Source organism: Chiloscyllium plagiosum, chromosome 24, assembly GCF_004010195.1.
Source record: "Chiloscyllium plagiosum isolate BGI_BamShark_2017 chromosome 24, ASM401019v2, whole genome shotgun sequence".
NCBI classification, from domain to species: domain Eukaryota; kingdom Metazoa; phylum Chordata; class Chondrichthyes; order Orectolobiformes; family Hemiscylliidae; genus Chiloscyllium; species Chiloscyllium plagiosum.
In genome coordinates, this window is record NC_057733.1 from 47,082,284 (window position 1) to 47,102,401 (window position 20,118).

At 46.8% G+C, this 20,118-nt stretch overlaps 1 protein-coding gene across 4 annotated transcripts in view; it reads left to right on the forward strand.

Annotated features, from left to right (window-relative positions):
• slc26a11 (solute carrier family 26 member 11) overlaps window positions 1-20,118 on the forward strand; it is a 30,204-nt gene that overhangs the window by 7,451 nt on the left and 2,635 nt on the right. For 3 of the 4 annotated variants that reach the window (XM_043715003.1, XM_043715006.1, XM_043715005.1), the window contains exons 5-16: window positions 4,425-4,504; window positions 6,453-6,595; window positions 8,015-8,190; window positions 9,364-9,436; window positions 10,406-10,456; window positions 11,308-11,368; window positions 12,222-12,277; window positions 12,446-12,586; window positions 14,562-14,689; window positions 15,589-15,688; window positions 17,897-18,030; window positions 19,688-19,775. In XM_043715003.1, the coding sequence (XP_043570938.1) occupies window positions 4,425-4,504; window positions 6,453-6,595; window positions 8,015-8,190; window positions 9,364-9,436; window positions 10,406-10,456; window positions 11,308-11,368; window positions 12,222-12,277; window positions 12,446-12,586; window positions 14,562-14,689; window positions 15,589-15,688; window positions 17,897-18,030; window positions 19,688-19,775 (1,231 nt within the window). The remainder of the gene's footprint in view (window positions 1-4,424; window positions 4,505-6,452; window positions 6,596-8,014; window positions 8,191-9,363; window positions 9,437-10,405; window positions 10,457-11,307; window positions 11,369-12,221; window positions 12,278-12,445; window positions 12,587-14,561; window positions 14,690-15,588; window positions 15,689-17,896; window positions 18,031-19,687; window positions 19,776-20,118) is intronic. The other variant, XM_043715007.1, reaches the window with a different exon arrangement.

The following is a 20,118-nucleotide window of genomic DNA, read 5'->3' on the forward strand; positions in this document are numbered from 1 at the left end:
GACCGTCCAACTCAATCGCCTGTTCTCCCCATACCCTTTAACCCTAAGAACTACATTAACTTCTTCTTGAAAATGTGCAATGTTTTGGCCTCTGCCACTTTCTGTAGCAGGGAGCTCCATCGGCTCATCAGTCTGTTGGTGAAAACTCGTCTCTCTATCCCAAACAGCCTACCCCATATCCTTGGACTGTGACCCTAGTTCTGGACTTCCCTCATCATCAGGAATATCCTTCCTGTGTTTACTCTGTCTAATCCTTTCTGCCTGTAATGACCATAAAATTAAAAGTTGCGGGGAAAAGAATCACCTCATCCAGTTCGCTTTTTCATTCCTGGTAATTAGAGTCATAGAGATGTACAGCATGGAAACAGACCCTTCGGCCCAACCCGTCCATGCCAACCAGATATCCCAACCCAATCTAGTCCCACCTGCCAGCACCTGGCCCATGTCCCTCCAAGCCCTTTCCATTCACATACCCATCCAGATGCCTTTTAAATGCTGCAATTGTACCAGCCTTCACCACGTCCTCTGGCAGCTCATTCCATACACGCACCGCCCTCTGTGTTGAAAAAAAATGTTGCTCCTGAAGTCCCTTTTATATCTTTCCCTTCTCACCCTAAACCTATGCCCTCTAGTTCTGGACTTCCCCACCCCAGGGAAAATACCTTGTCTCTTTACCCTATTCATGCCCCTCAACATTTTACAAACCTCTGTAAGGTCACCCCTCAACCTCCTACACTCCAGGGTAAATAGACCCAGCCTATTCAGCCTCTCCCTATAGCTCAAACCCACCAACTCTGGCAACATCCTTGTAAATCATTTCAGAACCCTTTCAACATGCTTCCAATAGGAAGGAGACCAGAATTGCACACAATCTTCCAAAAGTGATCTAACCAGCATCCTGTCCAGCCGCAACATGCCCCCTCAACCCCTACACTCAATACTCTGACCAATAAAGGAAAGCATACCAAACGCCTTCCTCACGATCCTGTGACTGCACTTTCAAGGAGCTACGAACCTGCATCCAAGGTCTCTTTGTTCACCAACACTCCCTAGGACCTTACCATAAGCCCTGCTAAGATTTGCTTTCCCAAAATGCAGCACCTCACATTTATCTGACTTAAACTCCATCTGCCGCTCCTTGGCCTATTGGCCCATCTGATCATGATGGGAGATTGTAGTATCATGGTAATGTCTCTGGACTAGTAATCCAGAGGGCTAGGCTGACGCTGTGGCCTTGTAAGTTCAAATCCCAAAAGCCACAGCCAGTGAAATTTAATATGGATTTTAAGTTGATCTTTGCAATGGTGACCATGGCAACTCTCACGTATCCTTGCTAAAAACCCATCTGTCTCACTATTCTTTGCGGAAGGAAATCAGCCTTCCTCACCCAGTCTGGAATTCACGTGACTCCAGAATTCAAGCAACATGGCTGACTCTGAACTGCCCTCTGAAACAGCAGGGCACTAAGTATTTGTTGCCCATGAACTATCAGTGACCACCATATTCCAAGAAAGAATAAGGAATGTTATGGTGGGGTTGTAGACTGTTCACAGTCAATAATATCAGTCTGTGAATCTACAGCAGAGCCAGATATGAAACAAGGATCCAATCAGTGCTGGGGAAGTGTATAAACCAGCCATTCAATTTTAACACCCAGCATGTGTCAGGTCCCATGTAGTTGTGCAAGCATGGTTAGTGTGTTCTGTAATAACTTTAAGGTAGGGGATTTTATTTTTCATAGGGGGGTTGGTGGGGTCTCGGCTAGTTTAAAAAATGAGTTACTTTGAATCCCCACTTTAACTTAGTGGATTCTTCAAGAATCCAAACAAAAGGGAATTTTTCTTTTTGTTTTCTTTTATTCTGAAGGAATTGTGAAATTTTATTTTAGGGTTACCAGCCTGACAGCCAGTCTGTATCGAAGTTGCAACTTCCACAGGAATCGCAGAATCCCTACAGTGTGGGAGCAGACCATTCTGCCCATCAAATCCACAGCAACCCTCCAAACAGCATCCCACCCAGACCTACCTCCCTACCCTATCCCTGTAACCCTGTGTCTACCAGGACTAATCCACCTAATCTGCACATATTTGGACTGTAGGAGGAAACCCACGCAGACACGAGGAGAATGTGCAAACTCCACACAGACAGTTGCCTGAGGCTGGAATCAAACCCGGGTCCCTGCAGCTATGAGGCAGCAGTGCTAACCAATGAGCCACCATGCTGTCCCCTAGATTAGTGATTCAAAGGGGAATATGTATCCCACTGTAACAGCTGGGGGATTTAAGTTCAGTGTCTAAATTAAACCTGAAATGCAAAGCCAGTACCATTAATAGTCGCCCATGAAATTATTTGTTTGTGGTTCACAAACCCACGTGGTTTCTGGGAAATCTGAGCTACATGTGGATCCGGACTCCGAGTTGCCTCTGGATGGCTGAGCAAACTATTCTGTTTCTCTTCAAACTTTGATTGAAACACTCAAAGGACTGCTGAGGCTGGGTCTGAAATGACACTCCAGGATGAGATCGACCTTTTTAATCAGAAAGTGAGTCCAGGTTGAGGGGATGTGGGAGGAAAGTGAAATTGAGGATTATCAGATCAGCTATGATCTCATTGAATGGTGAAGCTGACTGGGTGGGCCGAATGGCCTACTTCTACCCCTATGTTTTCCAAGGCAGCACTTTTCTGTTGGGCAATTAACGTTTATTTATAAAGGCTGTTTAATTATTGGTCCCTGTTGCATGAACAGGCCAGATTCCCACACTGTGTAAACGTTACCATAGCCTTACCAGAGCATAGAGCTGCTCTCCCAGAGGTAACTGGTGGTATAACCTGAAGGTCACCACACCTCAGGAGAGGTTGAGGAGGAGAGCCCTTCATGGGGACGTCAGACAGAGCAGGTATCGAACCCACGCTGTTGGTGCCACTCTGCATCACAAACCAGCTGTCCAGCCAACTGAGCTAACTAACCCCCCCCCCCCCCCCCAGCACTTCAGTTACTGCTCGCATTGGAGTTACCGTTGACATCCATGTGTGTGTGTGTGTAACTAACTGCAGGGTTCCGCTGGGTTTAGTGAGGGTTGGGGAAAATCACTTCCCAGTCGAACCAGAAGACGCATTTTATCACGACGAGCTCCAGGTGACATCTGATCTGATGGATGTTGCCATGGAGACTTTGAGGGTGACCCGATGTTGGGTCTGCCTCCTTGTAGATCCCAAGCTGTTGTGCCCACTGGTCTACAGCAGGCTGTCCTTATTGTCACTCCTCCGTGTTAACCCTTTCAGACCCATACACAACTCGTATGCCGTGAATGACTTTGGAGAAATAACCAAGTTTGGACTCTCCAAGGTGCAGAGAGAAGGTGAAAGGTCAGCTGGGTTTGGACTTTCATGGCTCTGACTGTTTGCGGGGTGGGGGAGGTCAGTGCAGGCGTTGACCGCACTGTGTCCAAACTAATTACTTTCAGTTTGATGCTTTCTGTCATCTCATAGAGTCAGAAACGTACAGCATGGAAACAGACCCTTCGGTCCAACCCGTCCATGCCAACCAGATTGCCCCTTAGGTCTTTTTTATATCTTTCCCCTCTCACCCTCAACCTATGCCCTCTAGTTCTGGACTCCCTCACCCCAGGGAAAAGACCTTGTCCGTCCATCCGTCCATCCATCCATCCATCCGCCCTTCCATCCATCCATCCATCCGCCCCTCCATCCATCCATCCGTTCCTCCCTCCAACCCTTCCATGATGTCATACACCTGTATTGTTAAATAGAGGAACAACATTAGCTACTTGCTAGCCGTCCAGGACCTCTCCAGTGGCTAATGACAATACAAAGATCTTGGTCAAGGACCCAGCCTTACCTCTCTCAATAATCTGGGGTAGATACCATCGGGCCCTGGGAACCTATCCACCTCAATGTTCTTCAAGAGACCCAACAGCACTTCTTTCTTGATCTCAAAATGCCCTAGCGTATTAGCATGTATCACACCTCCATGTCCTTCTCCTGGGTAAACACTGACGCAAAATACTCATTGAGGATCTCATGCACATCGTCTGTCTCCGAGCACAAGTTTCCTTTTTTTTTTTGAAAATATATTTATTAGCAAAAAAATTTTTTTTGACTTTACAAAAATATAAAGTTATACAACCAATAACAAAGAGGAAAAAATACAAATTACTATACAACTACTGCCTAGCCCTTCTTTATTCTTGAGTGGTCCTACCTTCTCCCTGGTTATCATTTTGTTCTTAATGTATGAATAGAATACCTTGGGATTTTCTTTAACCCCCTACTTGCCAAGGTCACTTCATGGCCTGTCCTTGTTCTCCTAATTCTCTGCTTGAGTTCCTTCCTGCTTTCTTTATATTCCTCATGGGCTCTGTCCAATTTTAGTTTGCTAAACCTTACATATGCTTCTTCTGATCCAGAATATTCTTGGTCTCCGTGACATTCCCCGTCAGTTCTTCCGGGAGGTCTACTTCACGTTCTACCACATTGCGGAGACCAGGTCAGTACTCCTGCTTTCTTGCTGGGTATGGTTCCAAATGCTAACTGACCGTGTGCTCTTCCAGGCTGAGGACAGCCCTGTATCAAATCCCTGGTCCTACATACTGGGTCCCCCACTGACTGGGAGAAAGGTGTCTCAGGTTCCTGATTGCCAGAAGGACTTAGCATTTATATAGCAACTTTCAGCAACTCTTCATGTCCCCAAACTCTCTACAGTCAATTAATTTGATTCATTACTAGTCAGGTGCACTTACTGTTGCAATGCAGTGTTGGAGATGAAATGTTAATGGAAACTCCCTCTTGGGTGGCACAATTTGATGAGCAGGAAATTATTCCTCTCTGTCCGGGTCACTGTTTATCCCTCCATCAACGACATAGTCATACAGCACAGAAACAGTCCCTTCCATGCCAAACAGACCATTCCAACAAATCCATGCCAACCAGGTTTCCCAAACTAAACTTGTCCTTTTTGTTGTATTTGGCCCATATCCCTCTAAACCTTTCCCATTCTTGTACCTGTACTAGTGTCTTTTAAATTTCATAACTGTATCTGCATCTACCACTTTCTCCCGGCAGTTCCTTCCACGTACGGCCCACCCTCTGTGTACGGCCCACCCTCTGTATGAAAAACTTGCCGCTCTGTTCCCTTTTTAAATCTTTCTCCCTCACGTTAAAAATACGTTGCCTGGGTTTGAGGTTCCCCCTGCCCTAGGACAAAGACCTTGACGCCCCTCATGATTTTGTACACTTCTATAAGGTCATCCCTGAACCTGCTACACACCAGTGGAAAAGAGACTCTCAGCCTATCCAGCCTCTCCTTGGAGAACATTTTCTGGTTGCCATGACATTGCTCTTTGTGGGATCTTGCTGTGCACAAGCAGCCTCACATTATAATGATCATTGTGTGCTTCAGAGTTTTGTAATTGATTAAAGTGGTTTGGAACACCCTGAGACGCACGCGTAGCGTTTTGATTTAATTTGCTTTCAGATAAAATATTTAAAGTGCTGTGGTGGTAGTGTCTCTACCTTTGAACCAGGAAGCCCAGGTTCAAGTCCCACTTGGTCCGGAGGTGTGAAATAGTATCTCTCAACCAGGTTGATTAAGAATAAATCTAAAATACTTGTAGGTGCACTAATGATGGTTTAAGCACCTCCTGTTCTCCTTGTCTTTTGAAATCTGTTTTGGGTTGTTTTTCTTTCAAAACATACTGTGCCTAACATTTTGACTTTCCCAATCTGCGACTCTCTGATTTTCACTATTTGCTGTAAAGCTTTACATAGGGACGTGCTCTGTCTGGGAGCCACAGCATTCCTGCTGTCCCTCTGCCCCTTACTCTCTGGGCAAGATTCCAGATGCGCACACACTCTCTACTTGCTGGGAAATAGTGACAATGAGGACTATCTTCTCGTTTCCCTCTCACCCCATCCCAAGATTCCTGACTGTTCCCATGCGGGATCTTCCTGCTCTCACAGTGACAAGAGGCGGAGAATGAACGGGGCTGGATTAAAATAAATCTTGAATCCTATGGACCCCCACAATCCAGTGCAGGAGTATGTCGAGGGAGGGACGTTAATGCAGTTAATGGTGGCAATGATGGTCGTTGATTCACTAACCAAACACTGGGTAGAGTGGTCGTAGCGTGTAATCAATGTCATGGTATTGGGTTGGGTCTGGCCCCAGGGGGAAAGATCCCTTTCAGACACCACCCAGCACGTTTAGCTGAGGAGCAGTGATGGCTACATGTCAATCAAGTAGGAAGCTCCCATTAAAAAAGGGGGCATGTTATTACGGACAATCTTGTAGGGGGGAAATGAGGTGACTGGGTTTGGTGAAGAAGCAGGGCTGAAGCTAGCACAGACCGAAAGGGGCTGAACGATCTATCTTTGTGCCTGTCCTTCCACGTGGTGTCTGATGTTTGTCCCTCCTCCTGGTTTGTCCCTCTGTCCAGGCTCGGTGACCTTGTGCTCGGCCTGAGCTCCCTCTTGCTGCTGATTCTGTTGAAGATGATGAAGAACCACCTTCTGAAGCGATCGCATCCTCTGTCGCTGCTGGACAGGGTGTGTCACGCCATTGTCCACTTCGCGGGCACAGGTCGGTCGGTCAGTCAGTCTGTCTGTTGCTGCGTCTCCCCACTGTTGCTAGAATGGGAGCTGGTCGCTTTCCTGGGAACAAGTGGCCTGAATGTGTCTGATTGGGTGGGCCGGTCATCGCTTCTAATCAATGCCATGGTATTGGGTCGGGTCTAGGCCCCAGGGAGGGAGATCCCTTTCAGGTCCTAGCCAGGACGTTTAGCTGAGGAGCAGTGATGGCAACATGAAAACCTATCATCCCCAGGGAGATGGCACCTTGCTGTGCCTTGGGGGAATCCAGGAGTGGCAACAGTTCAAGAAGGCAACTCCCCCACCACCATGGGCGGGCAATAAATGCTGGCCCAGCCAGTGACACCATGTGCTGTGAGTGAATTAACTCCCTGCCTCCTGATCAATGCTATGATGGTGTGCTGATTTTGGAGGGGAATTCCTTTTTGAGGTTGGTATGTGAGATTAAAAAATATTACTGTCAGCTAGCAAATCAACTCAAGGTGATCTCTCTTGATAAGGAACAGTATTCCAACAACTCTTGAGGATTACAGCTCTCTCCAAGTATGGGCAGAGCCTGACAGAGCTAAATTCCTTTGTTGTTTCCTGTCCTGCTGGATGTGGTCTTTATGCGCAGTTAAAAATCACACAACACCAGGTTATAATCCAACAGGTTTATTTGGAAGCACTAATTTCAGGACCTGATGAAGGAGCGACGCTCCGAAAGCTAGAGTGCTTCCAAATAAACCTGTTGGACTATAACCTTGGTGTTATGTGACTTTTTTTAACTTTGTCCACCCAAGTGCAACACCGGCACTTTACATGCCATTTGCAACATCGCCCTTACATTTCATTTTAAATCCCACTTTATTGATGAGTGCACGAATTGTTTCTAGTTGTGTTATTGAATAGGATTTCCTTTTTTTTCCTCAAGGGAGCTTTATTTTGGGGTCTTTCAAAAATCTGTTCAGTATGAGGGGGAGATTGGGAAAGGTAATAGGAGACTGAGACTGGGAGTGAGAGAGTGTGTGAAAGAACACAAGTGTTCCCTCAGCTCCCTGCGACCTTCAGCCACCTTTGTAGGGTCAAGCTCAGGGCAAAGTACAAATGGAGGCGTACCAGAGGAGGGTTGCATCATAGACTGGAATGGCAAAGAGATGTGGCGCCCTTTTTATGTTTGAGGATTGGGTTTAGTTGGAATGGTGGGTTTCCTGCGGGTGCTCCGGTTTCCTCCCACAGTCCAAAGATGTGCAGGTCAGGTGAATTGGCCATGCTAAATTGCCCGTAGTGTTAGGTAAGGGGTAAATGTAGGGGTATGGGTGGGTTGCACTTTGGCGGGTCGGTGTGGACTTGTTGGGCGGAAGGGCCTGTTTCCACACTGTAAGGTAATCTAATCTAATCTAATCATTTCTGACCCTGTTCCCTTTTCCAGCCCGCAATGCTGTGGTGGTGATAACAGCCAGTCTGATTGCGTTCTGTTTCGAAAGTCAAAACCAACACGTGTTTACTCTGACTGGGAAGTCCACCCAAGGTCTCCCACCTTTCCGGCTCCCAACCTTTTCGGATGCAGCATCCAACAGGACTGTCAGCTTTTCCGAGATGCTTCAGGTGAGTGCTGGCTGTGTGAGCCAGTCCAGCGTGAAATCAAACATGATCCTGCACTGAAAACCAACCTGCGTTCACGTCCAAAATGCCAATTCTTCATCGACAGAAGTTCGGAAAAGGGAACAGGGTCAGAAATGATTAGATTAGATTAGATTAGATTACCTTACAGTGTGGAAACAGGCCTTTCGGCCCAACAAGTCCACACCGACCCTCCGTTATCACCGTCACCTTCCCATCTCTTGGAGTCATAGAGATGTACAGCATGGAAACAGACCCTTCGGTCTAACCAGTTCATGCCGACCAAATATCCCAATCTAATCTAGTCCCACCTGCACGTTAATGGGGTTTTAGTGGGAACTTGCATCGATATGTATGATTTCCAAATGATTACCCAGTCCAGATGTTACCCGAGAACAAACAATCACAACAAAGTCACTGCTCAGAGTGAAACTGATCTAACTGCTGTTGCTAGAACAACTGAGGATGAAACATTATTCAGATCCTCTTTATTTAATCAATCTCTCTAACACTATGAATATCACCTGATTCAATACTCGCCCATTAAATATTTTGCTATTCAACACCAATGGGTGTTAATTGTATATTAGTAACAAAAACAGAAGTTGCTGGAAAAACTCAGCAGGTCTGGCAGTATCTCTGCAGAGAAGTCAGAGTTAACATTTCATGAAACTTAATTCTGATTTCTCTCCACAGATGCTGCTAGACCTGCTGAGTTTTTTCAGCAACTTCTATTTTTGTTTCTGATTTACAGCATCTGCTCTTCTTTGGGTTTTTAATTGTATATTGATTTATTTATATGCGTTCAGTGGGAAATAATTGGGGTTTTGTTTGAGCGTGTGTAAAGAGAGAGTTACTGAAACGGTGTGGGGTTGCATTTGAAGTTGTATTCTTTTAATGTACCACTCTTTAATAAGTCTGAGTGATGGTGTTTTAAAATTTGTTCAAGGGTTATTAGCATTGTTGGCTGGACCAGTCTTTATTGCCCGTCCCTAAATGCCTGGGGGGCAGTGAAGAATCGACCACATTTGCTCAGGGTCTGGAGTCACAAGACTCTTGATCACCAATTGGTTTTCTAGAATAAAGCAGCAGGGTTGGTGCTAAGTTGATTTTTAATCTGATCTTGATGCTGTACCAAATGCTGTCTGATCTTTCTAGAATTTTGGAGCAGGATTGGCCGTGGTGCCCCTGGTTGGGTTTCTGGAAAGTATCGCGATTGCCAAAGCTTTTGGTGAGTAATTAGCAAAAGTAACCTCACCGAAATCACGAGCGGCCCCACTGTTCCTTACACTGCCTGTTCATCGTTACAGAGCAAGAGGACACCATTCACCCCACCTTCCCAATCACTCCATTCTACCCTGCCTGATCTGTACCTCGTCTCTTTGCCTGTCACTGCCCCATGTCCAACCTCGAACCAACAAAGTCTCTCCGTCATGATCGGAACAGTTCCAAATGGGCTGCTTTATTTTGGGAGGTGATGGGGGAGCGGGGAGGAGAGAGAGAGTTTTGAGATTTCCACCATCTCTCTTGACAGATTAATTCCTGAATGAGGCGGAAGTGGGTACTGCAGGTGTTGGAGATTAGAGTCTAGATTAGAGTGGTGCTGGGAAAGCACAGCAGGTCAGGCAGCATCCGAGGAGCAGGAAAATCGACGTTTCGGGCAAAAACCGTTCGTTAGGAAGGGCTTTTGGCCAAAACGTCGATTTTCCTGCTCCTCGGATGCTGCCTGACCTGCTGTGCTTTTCCAGCACCACTCTAATCATCACCCCTGAATGACCCCAGCATGAATTTTAAGGTTCTATCCATGGTTTTTGGTTCTGGAAAAATAGTTTCTGACCATCTTCTCCAAATAATCTGATCATTTTTACACATTTCCATCACCTACTTTTTTCAAAGGAACGTAACCAAGACTGTCCCAACCTGTCTGAATGTAATCCTTTCAGCTCACAGTTGCTTCAGTGAATCTTTTCCGTACCTTGTTCCAAAACCGCTATCTCCTTCATGAGGTTCATGGCTGTCAGCGTTGCCCTTCAATGACCTGCAGGGTCTGTCTAGAATGCAACACTGACTCAGATTTCTGAAATGTCCCCACACTCCCTCGCTTTAACTCAGGAGGATTCGGGGTGGTGTATGTCATTGGACGTTGTTCACGCTGAGCTGTCAGGAGTTTCACTTTAATGACGTCTCTATGTTTTTGCAGCCAGTCAGAACAATTACAGAATTGATCCAAATCAGGAGCTCCTTGCAATCGGTAAGGGCTGGCGTTTTTGACTCGCTGTGGTTTATTCACCGTCTCCTGTCAGAATCTGGTGTGGGCGCCCTTTCCCAATGAAGAGAATGGCACACTTGGTGCCAATGTCATAGAGATATACAGCACGGAAACGGGCCATTCTGCCCAACTTGTCCATGCCAACCAGATATCCTAACCTAATCTGGTCTCATTTGCCAGCACTTGGCCCATATCCCTCCAAACCCTTCCTATTCATATACCCATCCAGATGCCTCTTAAATGTTGCAATTGTACCAGCCTCCACCACTTCCTCTGGCAACTCATTCCATACACGTACCACCCTCTGCGTGAAAATGTTGCCCCTTGCGTCCATTTTTAAATCTTTCCCCTCTCACCCGAAACCTACGCCCTCTAGATTTGGTGGGTGATGGTTTATTCTGAGCCCAGAGATGACCCTGCCCCAGGGAGGCAGTAAGACTGTCAGTTACCTCCCCCCCATCTCAGGCTGAGTAGAGAAAGGGCCACTCCATGCGAACATTGGGTTAATTTCTGCAAAGCTCACGTTTCAGCTTCCTCCCAGTGGAAACTCCGTGAGAAAAGCCCTACAAGTTGTCAAACAAAAAGAAAATCACAGAGTTTGACAAAGAAAAGATCCATTTCAAGGAAGGTTTGGAGACAGTGACACAACTCCTGCTTTCTGAAGGGCTTTCCAGATCGAAATATCAGGATGCAGATTACCCCACAGTGTCTGGCGTTCCCCGGTGTGTCCCCTGTCCCCACTGCCCCAGTATTAGACCCCTCCCTCATGTCTCCCCTGGGACTGACTGAGCCCCCCTCCCCCCCCACTGACTCTGGTCTACTTTGGGTTTCAGGTAGCGCAAACGTTCTGGGATCTCTAGTTTCATCTTATCCCGTAACCGGGAGTTTCGGAAGGTAGGTCACAGTTAGGGAATGGGTAGGCTGGGAGGAGCTGGGTTCAGGGAGGGAACTAGGAGCGAAGGGCTAGGGGTGTTGGTGTAGAACGAAGAAGGGGTTTCTGTGGTGCCATTGCCATCACAATGCAGCCTTTACTCAGCACTTGGAGAAGCAAATATCCCTGTCACCTCCCTCTTCCCCCAAGCAGCTGGCTAAAGTGACAGAAAAGGGGCATTGTGGCAAACAAGAGGTGGGGGTTTGTTGAGGAGGGGAGAGGGATACCGAGCCCCAGGGTGGAGAGGGAGTGAGAATTGAGCACCATCTCAGGTGGGATAGGGATTGGTGTCACAAACAAAACGAGAAGTTGCTGGAAAAGCTCAGCAGGTCTGGCAGCATCTGTGGAGAGAGAGAAAAACAGAATTAACATTTCAGGTCAAGTGACCGTACCACAGAACATCTCTCCACAGATGCTGCCAGACCTGCTGAGCTTTTCCAGCAACTTCTGATTTGCAGTATCCGCAGTTCTTTTGCATTTTTAATTAGTCGGGATTGATGTGTTTTCTGATCATTCCTGTGACAAGAAACACAAGTTTGGAATTGTCTGGGTGAACCTGTTAATTCACAGGCCCTTAGTCAAGTGTGCTGTGGCTGAACTGGTTAAAACTCTTAAAAATGGAATAGTGTAGGAGAGATGGGCTTCAGATTGGTTCCACGGGTTGGCGCAACATCGAGGGCCGAAGGGCCTGTACTGTGCTGGAATGTTCTATGTTCTGTGTCAGAGGCTATATCACAGCTGATGGGTCCCAGTTCCCCCCAGTTTCTGTTGTAACGGGGTGTTCAGACTCTGTTTCTCTGTGTTTCTATCCCTCAGGACCGCAGTAAATTCTCAAACAGGTGTGTGCAGCCCTGCTGGTGGAATAGTCACTGGTGAGTCCGGCCTTTAGAACGTTAATGAATTAATCACCGGCCCTTTTCTGATCCCGGGTTGGCTCCACATTAATGCAATGTTTTTTCCAACTTCCCCTCTGTGATGTTGGCCTGTCAGCCGGCTTGTCCGACCCTGCACATTCCCTCAAGTTTTTGTTCTTTCCCCAGGAGTTATCGTGCTGCTGTCTCTCGCCTTCCTGACCCCTCTCTTCTACTATATCCCCAAAGGAGCTCTGGCGGCTGTGGTTATCTGTGCTGTGTCCGGTGTGTTTGACTTGAGGATCGTTGCCACGCTGTGGAGGGTAAAGAGTAAGTGCTGGATGTGACCAAAGGGAAATCTCTCGCTGCTAACCTCTGTTGTTTCTACTCTGCCATGACTTGGAGGTGGCAGAGTTGAACTGGGGTGGACAAAGTTAAAAATCACACAACACCAGGTTATAATCCAACAGGTTTATTCAGAAGTACGAGTTTAGGAGCGCTCCGAAAATAAACCTGTCGGACTTTAACCTGGTGTTGTGTGATTTTTAACTTTCTCCTATTGCATGAAACAGGCCCTTCAGCCCAACTTGACTGTGCTGCTCAATTTTAATCTAGTCCCGTTTGCCTGTGTTTGGTCATATCCCTCCATATCTCTCCCATCTACATATCTGTCTAAATATTTCTGTTCCAGACACTCACCACTGTGTGTGTGTGTGTGTCACTCACACCTTAACCCTATGCTTGAGACTCCTCTACCATGGCTGTCTGCCTTATCTGTTACCTCTCATGGCTTATTGACGTCTATAAGGTCACCCCTCAGTCTCTACGCTCCCGGGGGAAAGAAGTCCCAGTCTATTCAGCCTCTCCTTATAACACGAACCTTCCTGTCCAGGTAACATCCTGGTAAATCTTTTCTGCTCTCTTTGTGGTTTAGTAATTCCCTTTCTATATTCGGGTGACCAGAACTGCATGCAGTACTCCAGATGTGGCCTCACCAACGTCTTGTACTGCTGCAACAAGACGTCCCCAACTCCTGTACTCGAATGGACAGACTCTTTGGCCAATGCATTCACTTTAATCTTGTGGTGTGGCTTCTGATTCTCCTGCTGAAAGAGTCTGCAGGTAAATAAAGTTCAGTAAAGCTCTGCTTTCAGGCTTGGAACATGAGTCAACATCACTTTCGTTTCTGGAGGGTACTCTTGAGACTTTTTTTAAGTTTTCGGGCTTTTTTTTTGTTCGAGGGCTACCTTTGTATTCTGAGTGACCCAATGCCGTCAGATTGTGACAATACTGCCTGCATCTGTGTTGACATTTGGACACTCTGTCAGAAGCAGAATTAGAATGAATCATCATTAAGCCCCAATTCTCAACTTTCTGTCAAATTTGAGGCAGTTGCAAAGCCGGAAAGCATTACTTTCCTCGATGTCACTTTGTACTCAGATTGGGACAATAGGCAGAAATCGAGAAGACTTTTCCCGAATAACTGACATGCACTTTGATACAAAAAGCCGCCACTCTCGTCACGCCTTCTGCAGGCTGGGGAGGTTACAGCTAATGTGTTTCAATCACATAGCTGGAAGATTTTAACTAGGCAGCTACTATTTACTGCATCTCTGATTTAAGTTCAATAATTAAGTGTTTATTACAGCAAGATCCACTGCATTGTTTCCAAGCCTAATGACTCCAGAACTTACACAGCCTTAAACTAGAGATTCCACTTTAAAATGCAAGAATTCATTCCCTCCGTGTAGAGTCCAATATCCTAAATAAATCTAGTCCCATTTGCCAGCATTTGGCCCATATCCCTGGTTTAATGTTTTCTTGGATCCAGGAGTATTGTTTATGTTGACGGGTTTTAAACTGTTTATCTTCTTTCCAGCCTCCATGTTGGCAACTTCCCTCAAACTCCGTGCCTTGCTGTAGCTCCCTACTCCCCTTGCAATATCCTTTTTTTTTTTAGCACTCCTATTTGCTGTTTGTGGAAGCTAGCTGTGCAAAATTTAGTTGCCACATTAACTTAGATGTGTAAGAGCAAGTGTGTGAATAATATTTCATCGGGCTTTAAAGCACTTTCAATTGAGAGAGGTGCTACATAAATTCAGGTTTTTCAATGTGATCTCCTTCAACCCTGAAGCATTGTGATGCTTGTTCACCCCCATGTGGCTGAAATGTGTAGTGTTTGATTCCCAGCTCTCCCTTTAATCCCAGAGTGTTGTTATTTTGTTTTGCTGCTGGAATAACACCCCTCTCCCCACCTCAGAACTGAGCACATCGAGTGATCCCGTAATCTATTTATTTTCTCCAGAACTGGACCTACTCCCTTTCCTAGCGTCATTCCTGGGTTGCTTTTGGGAAATCCAGTATGGAATTCTGGCTGGAATTGCTTTGTCTGGGATAATTCTGCTCTTTAACATCGCCAGACCGGAGATGAAGGTAATAGTGTCTGTCTGTATTTGGGGATTGACTGACTTTGAAAGTGCCCAGTTTACCAGCCTGGCACAGTCTGCCCACGTCACAGGGTACTTTTCTGTTTCTTGGCTGTTTTATCAATGGCCGTTGGATTACACTGACTGGATGGTGCTGGCAGATTAAATTCCCTACAGTGTGGAAACAGGCCCTTCGGCCCAGTCCACACTGTCACCTCCGAAGAGAAACCCACTCAAACCCATTCCCCTTCCCTATATTTATCCCTAACTAACGCACCTAACACTGTGGGCAATTTAGCATGGCCAATTCACCTGACCTGCACATCTTTGGACTGTGGGAGGAATCCGGAGCACCCGGAGGAAACCCACGCAGACACGGGGAGAATGTGCAAACTCTACACAGACAGGCAGGAATCGAACCCAGGACTCTGGGTGCTGTGAGGCAGCAGTGCTAACCACTGAGCCACTGTGCCACCCTCTTTGTCTGGCCCTCTGTCTGTAAATCCTGCCAATGTGGTGTTCAGGCTTGTAAGAAAGGGATGTGTGTGTGTGGTACTCCACTGCCCCAGGGCAAGATGTGGTGGGGGGGGGGGGGGGGGGGGAAGAGAGAGAGAAGAGAGAGAGAGAGATAGAGATATCGCCCTCTACACAATGGGATCATGCAGCTAGTAGCCTGGGCTGGGGAGAGTGCTTGGAAGTTGTAATCCTGTCTGTTATAACACTCTCTTTCCAACAAAGCAGAAAGGTAAGGGTCTGTGTGTCTGTGTCTGAAATCTGTTTGGATTTCAGTTGTATCTGTGCTGCTTAACCCTTTATCCAGTATAATAATGAGCTGTGTGAAAATGGAAAAGTGTGGAATCTTAACCCCCTTCTCTCTTTCTTTCTCTCTCTTTCTTTGTTTCTCAGATTTCTGATTACAGTACAGTTGTGGTACAGTTCCAGAGTGGTCTGAATTTCCCTGCTGTTGAATATGTCAGTGACCTGCTGTACAGGCGTGTGTTAGAGGGTAAGTGGCAGCCTCCATGATCCTGCACTCGTCCCCAAGGCTCTCCCTTCTCAGTGGCAGTCCAGGGACTGAACTAGCTCTTGTTCTGACAGCTCCCTCACTGGAATTGGTCCCCAGACATACTGACTGTGTTTAGATTAGAGCGGTGCTGGAAAAGCACAGCAGGTCAGGCAGCATCTGAGGAGCAGGAAAATCAACGTTTCGGGCAAAAGCCCTTCACGTATTCCTGATTCTCCCGCTCCTTGGATGCTGCCTGACTTGCTGTGCTTTTCCAGCACCACTCTAATCTAGACTCTGGTTTCCAGCATCTGCAGTCATTGTTTTTACCATACTGCTGTGTTTGGTAACTGTGATTTCATTGCCCATGAAGGCAACATCCGAGTGACTGAATTTGAACAGATCATCCCATAGGAGCACAGGACTTGGAGCAGGAGTACATCATTCAGAGCTTGTTCCACCATTCCACTTTCCCTGTTGTTATAACTATATTTAAATGTAGAACAGCAGTGAGACTGCTGGTTTGTGATACAGAGTGATGCCAACAGCGTGGGTTCAATTCCCACACTGGCTGAGGTTACCATGAAGGACTGTTTTTCTCAACCTCTCCCCTCACCTGAAGCATGGTGACCGTCTGGTTAAATCAGTAGTGTCTGTCTGTCTGTCTGTCTGTCTGTCTGTCTGTCTGTCTGTCTGTCTGTCTGTCTGTCTGTCTGTCTGTCTGTCTGTCTGTCTGTCTGTCTGTCTGTCTGTCTGTCTGTCTGTCTGTCTGTCTGTCTGTCTGTCTGTCTGTCTGTCTGTCTGTCTGTCTGTCTGTCTGTCTGTCTGTCTGTCTGTCTGTCTGTCTGTCTGTCTGTCTGTCTGTCTGTCTGTCTGTCTGTCTGTCTGTCTGTCTGTCTGTCTGTCTGTCTGTCTGTCTGTCTGTCTGTCTGTCTGTCTGTCTGTCTGTCTGTCTGTCTGTCTGTCTGTCTGTCTGTCTGTCTGTCTGTCTGTCTGTCTGTCTGTCTGTCTGTCTGTCTGTCTGTCTGTCTGTCTGTCTGTCTGTCTGTCTGTCTGTCTGTCTGTCTGTCTGTCTGTCTGTCTGTCTGTCTGTCTGTCTGTCTGTCTGTCTGTCTGTCTGTCTGTCTGTCTGTCTGTCTGTCTGTCTGTCTGTCTGTCTGTCTGTCTGTCTGTCTGTCTGTCTGTCTGTCTGTCTGTCTGTCTGTCTGTCTGTCTGTCTGTCTGTCTGTCTGTCTGTCTGTCTGTCTGTCTGTCTGTCTGTCTGTCTGTCTGTCTGTCTGTCTGTCTGTCTGTCTGTCTGTCTGTCTGTCTGTCTGTCTGTCTGTCTGTCTGTCTGTCTGTCTGTCTGTCTGTCTGTCTGTCTGTCTGTCTGTCTGTCTGTCTGTCTGTCTGTCTGTCTGTCTGTCTGTCTGTCTGTCTGTCTGTCTGTCTGTCTGTCTGTCTGTCTGTCTGTCTGTCTGTCTGTCTGTCTGTCTGTCTGTCTGTCTGTCTGTCTGTCTGTCTGTCTGTCTGTCTGTCTGTCTGTCTGTCTGTCTGTCTGTCTGTCTGTCTGTCTGTCTGTCTGTCTGTCTGTCTGTCTGTCTGTCTGTCTGTCTGTCTGTCTGTCTGTCTGTCTGTCTGTCTGTCTGTCTGTCTGTCTGTCTGTCTGTCTGTCTGTCTGTCTGTCTGTCTGTCTGTCTGTCTGTCTGTCTGTCTGTCTGTCTGTCTGTCTGTCTGTCTGTCTGTCTGTCTGTCTGTCTGTCTGTCTGTCTGTCTGTCTGTCTGTCTGTCTGTCTGTCTGTCTGTCTGTCTGTCTGTCTGTCTGTCTGTCTGTCTGTCTGTCTGTCTGTCTGTCTGTCTGTCTGTCTGTCTGTCTGTCTGTCTGTCTGTCTGTCTGTCTGTCTGTCTGTCTGTCTGTCTGTCTGTCTGTCTGTCTGTCTGTCTGTCTGTCTGTCTGTCTGTCTGTCTGTCTGTCTGTCTGTCTCCACCCCAACACCTACTCCCACCCCACCCACTGCCCACCCCTTCCCTCGCTGTCCACTTGCTCCCCCATCTCCAGGGTCACCGGACCCGCAGCATTAACTCTGGTTTCTCTCCACGGATGCTGCCAGACCTGCTGAGCTTTCCCAGCACTTTCTGTTTTTGTATTTGAAATGGTGGGGAGGAGTTCAGTAACAGGCTCCAAGATGACCAGCTGCCTGCTTTAATGAAGTGTGACATTTCCTTGCATAGCCTCCCCTCCACGCTGTGTGATTCTTGACGGTCTCCATGTCAGCAGCATTGACTACACGACAGTGAACGGCCTGCGGGAGCTCATCCAGACTTTCCAGCAGCACAACGTCTCTCTACTCTTCTCTAATTTTCGGGTACGTGCTCCCAACACATACACGTCCTGTTCATCCCTCCACCATTGATGGCTGTGTCTTTAGTGTGTGCCACACTGCCATTCCCTCCCTAAAACTCTCCACATGTCTCCTCTTCGCCCCACCCTTTAACGTAGACCTTTAAGGCCTGCTTGGGGTTACCTGTTTGAATTTCTCATGGGGCCTGGTTAATTTTTGTTTTCTTTCCTTGCTCTTTGGGACATTTCACCCTATTAAAGGCACTATATAAATGCAATATTTTGTATTATGTGTGTGGTGAATTTAATCCTCACAATGAGCTCTTGAAAATGATTGCCTCTTTGTTTCAGGCACTTGTTCCCAGCATTAAGCATCTCTCTGAGTCTGATGCAACATATCGTGTGTGTGTCTCTGATGTAAAGAAATAACAGCAGGAGTAGGCCATTCAGCCTCTCAAAGCTGCTCTGCCATTCACTAGGATTGTGGCTGACTCTCTGACTGATCAAGGTTCTATCTCAGTCTTAAATATAGACAGGCTCTCTGTGGTATGGTGTTCTAAAGCCTCTCAACCCTCAGAACAAATTCCTCTTCATCTCCGTCTTAAACTGGCGCCTCCTTTATTCTGAGACTGTGCCCTAGACTCTCCCACGAGGGGAAACATCCTGTCAGCATTGACCCTGTTACACCCTTACAAATCCGATACATTTCAAAGAGGTCATCTCTCATTCTTCTAAACTCCGGTGAATAAAGACCCAACCTGTTTAACCTTTGCCCATAGACAATCCCTCCCATCCCAGGGATCATCCCAGTGAACCCTCTCTGAATTGCCTCCAATGAAATGATAGATTTCCAGAAATAGACACCAGAACTGCTGACAGTGCTCCATATGTGGTCTCACCAGCACCTTGTACAGCTGCAGTAAGACCTCCCTACTCCAGCCCCCTTAGAATAAGAGCTAACATCCCATCAGCTTTCCCGATTACCTGCTGCAGCCGTGTGCTAGCCTTCTGTATATTGTGGCCAAGTTTCTCAAGTCTCTTTGTGTTGCAGCTTTTTGCACTTTTTCTCTGTTTAAGTAACATTCTATTCTCTTGCTCTCCTTACAAAATGAACAACTTCACGTTTTCCCACATTAGACTCCATTTGCCAACGTGTTGTCCACTTCCTTGACAGCGCTGCCCTGAGGTAGCGCTGTGCAGTCTGAGGTTCGATGTACATAAATGTAAATGACACTACGTTGCTGGGAGGGAAAATGTCCAAATCTTCAATTTTTTTTTTTAATACCCATTTCTCCAAAAATCAACCAGGAGTGGGGCAAAATAACGGCCTGCCTAGCAACGCCAAACAATACAAGGTTGTGGAGGAGCCAGTGTTGGACTGGGGTGTACAAAGTTAAAAATCACACAACACCAGGTTATAGTCCAACAGATTTAATCGGAAGCATTAGCTTTCCGAGCGCCGCTCCTTCATCAGGTAACTAGTGGGGCAGGACCAGAAGACACAGAATTTAAAGCAAAAGATCACAGTGTCAGTCTATAACCTGGTGTTACGTAATTTTAAACGCTACAAAGTGATTTGCAATTGCTGGAAAATGCGATTAGATTAGTTAGGTGGCTCTGTTTAGCTGGGACAGAGACAGTGGGCTGTTGACCTTTATGACTCTGACTCTTTCTTGTTTCAGCCCAAGATTCTGTCGATACTGACTTCAGCAGAGATCGAAGGATTGAGATATTTTGATAGCACTGAGACAGCGCTTGGTTATTTACACGGTAATAACTTGCTTTAGATTATTGGGATAGTCTTTAGCCTTTTGTTCCTGTGTAGGTGGTAGTGGGCTGGCTTGCAATGAAACCCCAGGGAGCGGAGTGAAATTGGCACAAACCCATGACCTGCCAACCCACGTTATGGTTTTTAACATTGGTATGGGGATGTGGGAGCTGCATAGTCACTTGCAATGTGAGCTTGAAGTGACAGACTGTGTCATGAAACATCCTTGTACCTTTGTTTCAGAATTCTTCTCCCCACCTTGGTACCTTGTGATGGTGTACACCTCAACATCACTGCTCCTCTCGTTCACTAGCGCAGAACCATTTACAGAGCAGGGTATTGGGT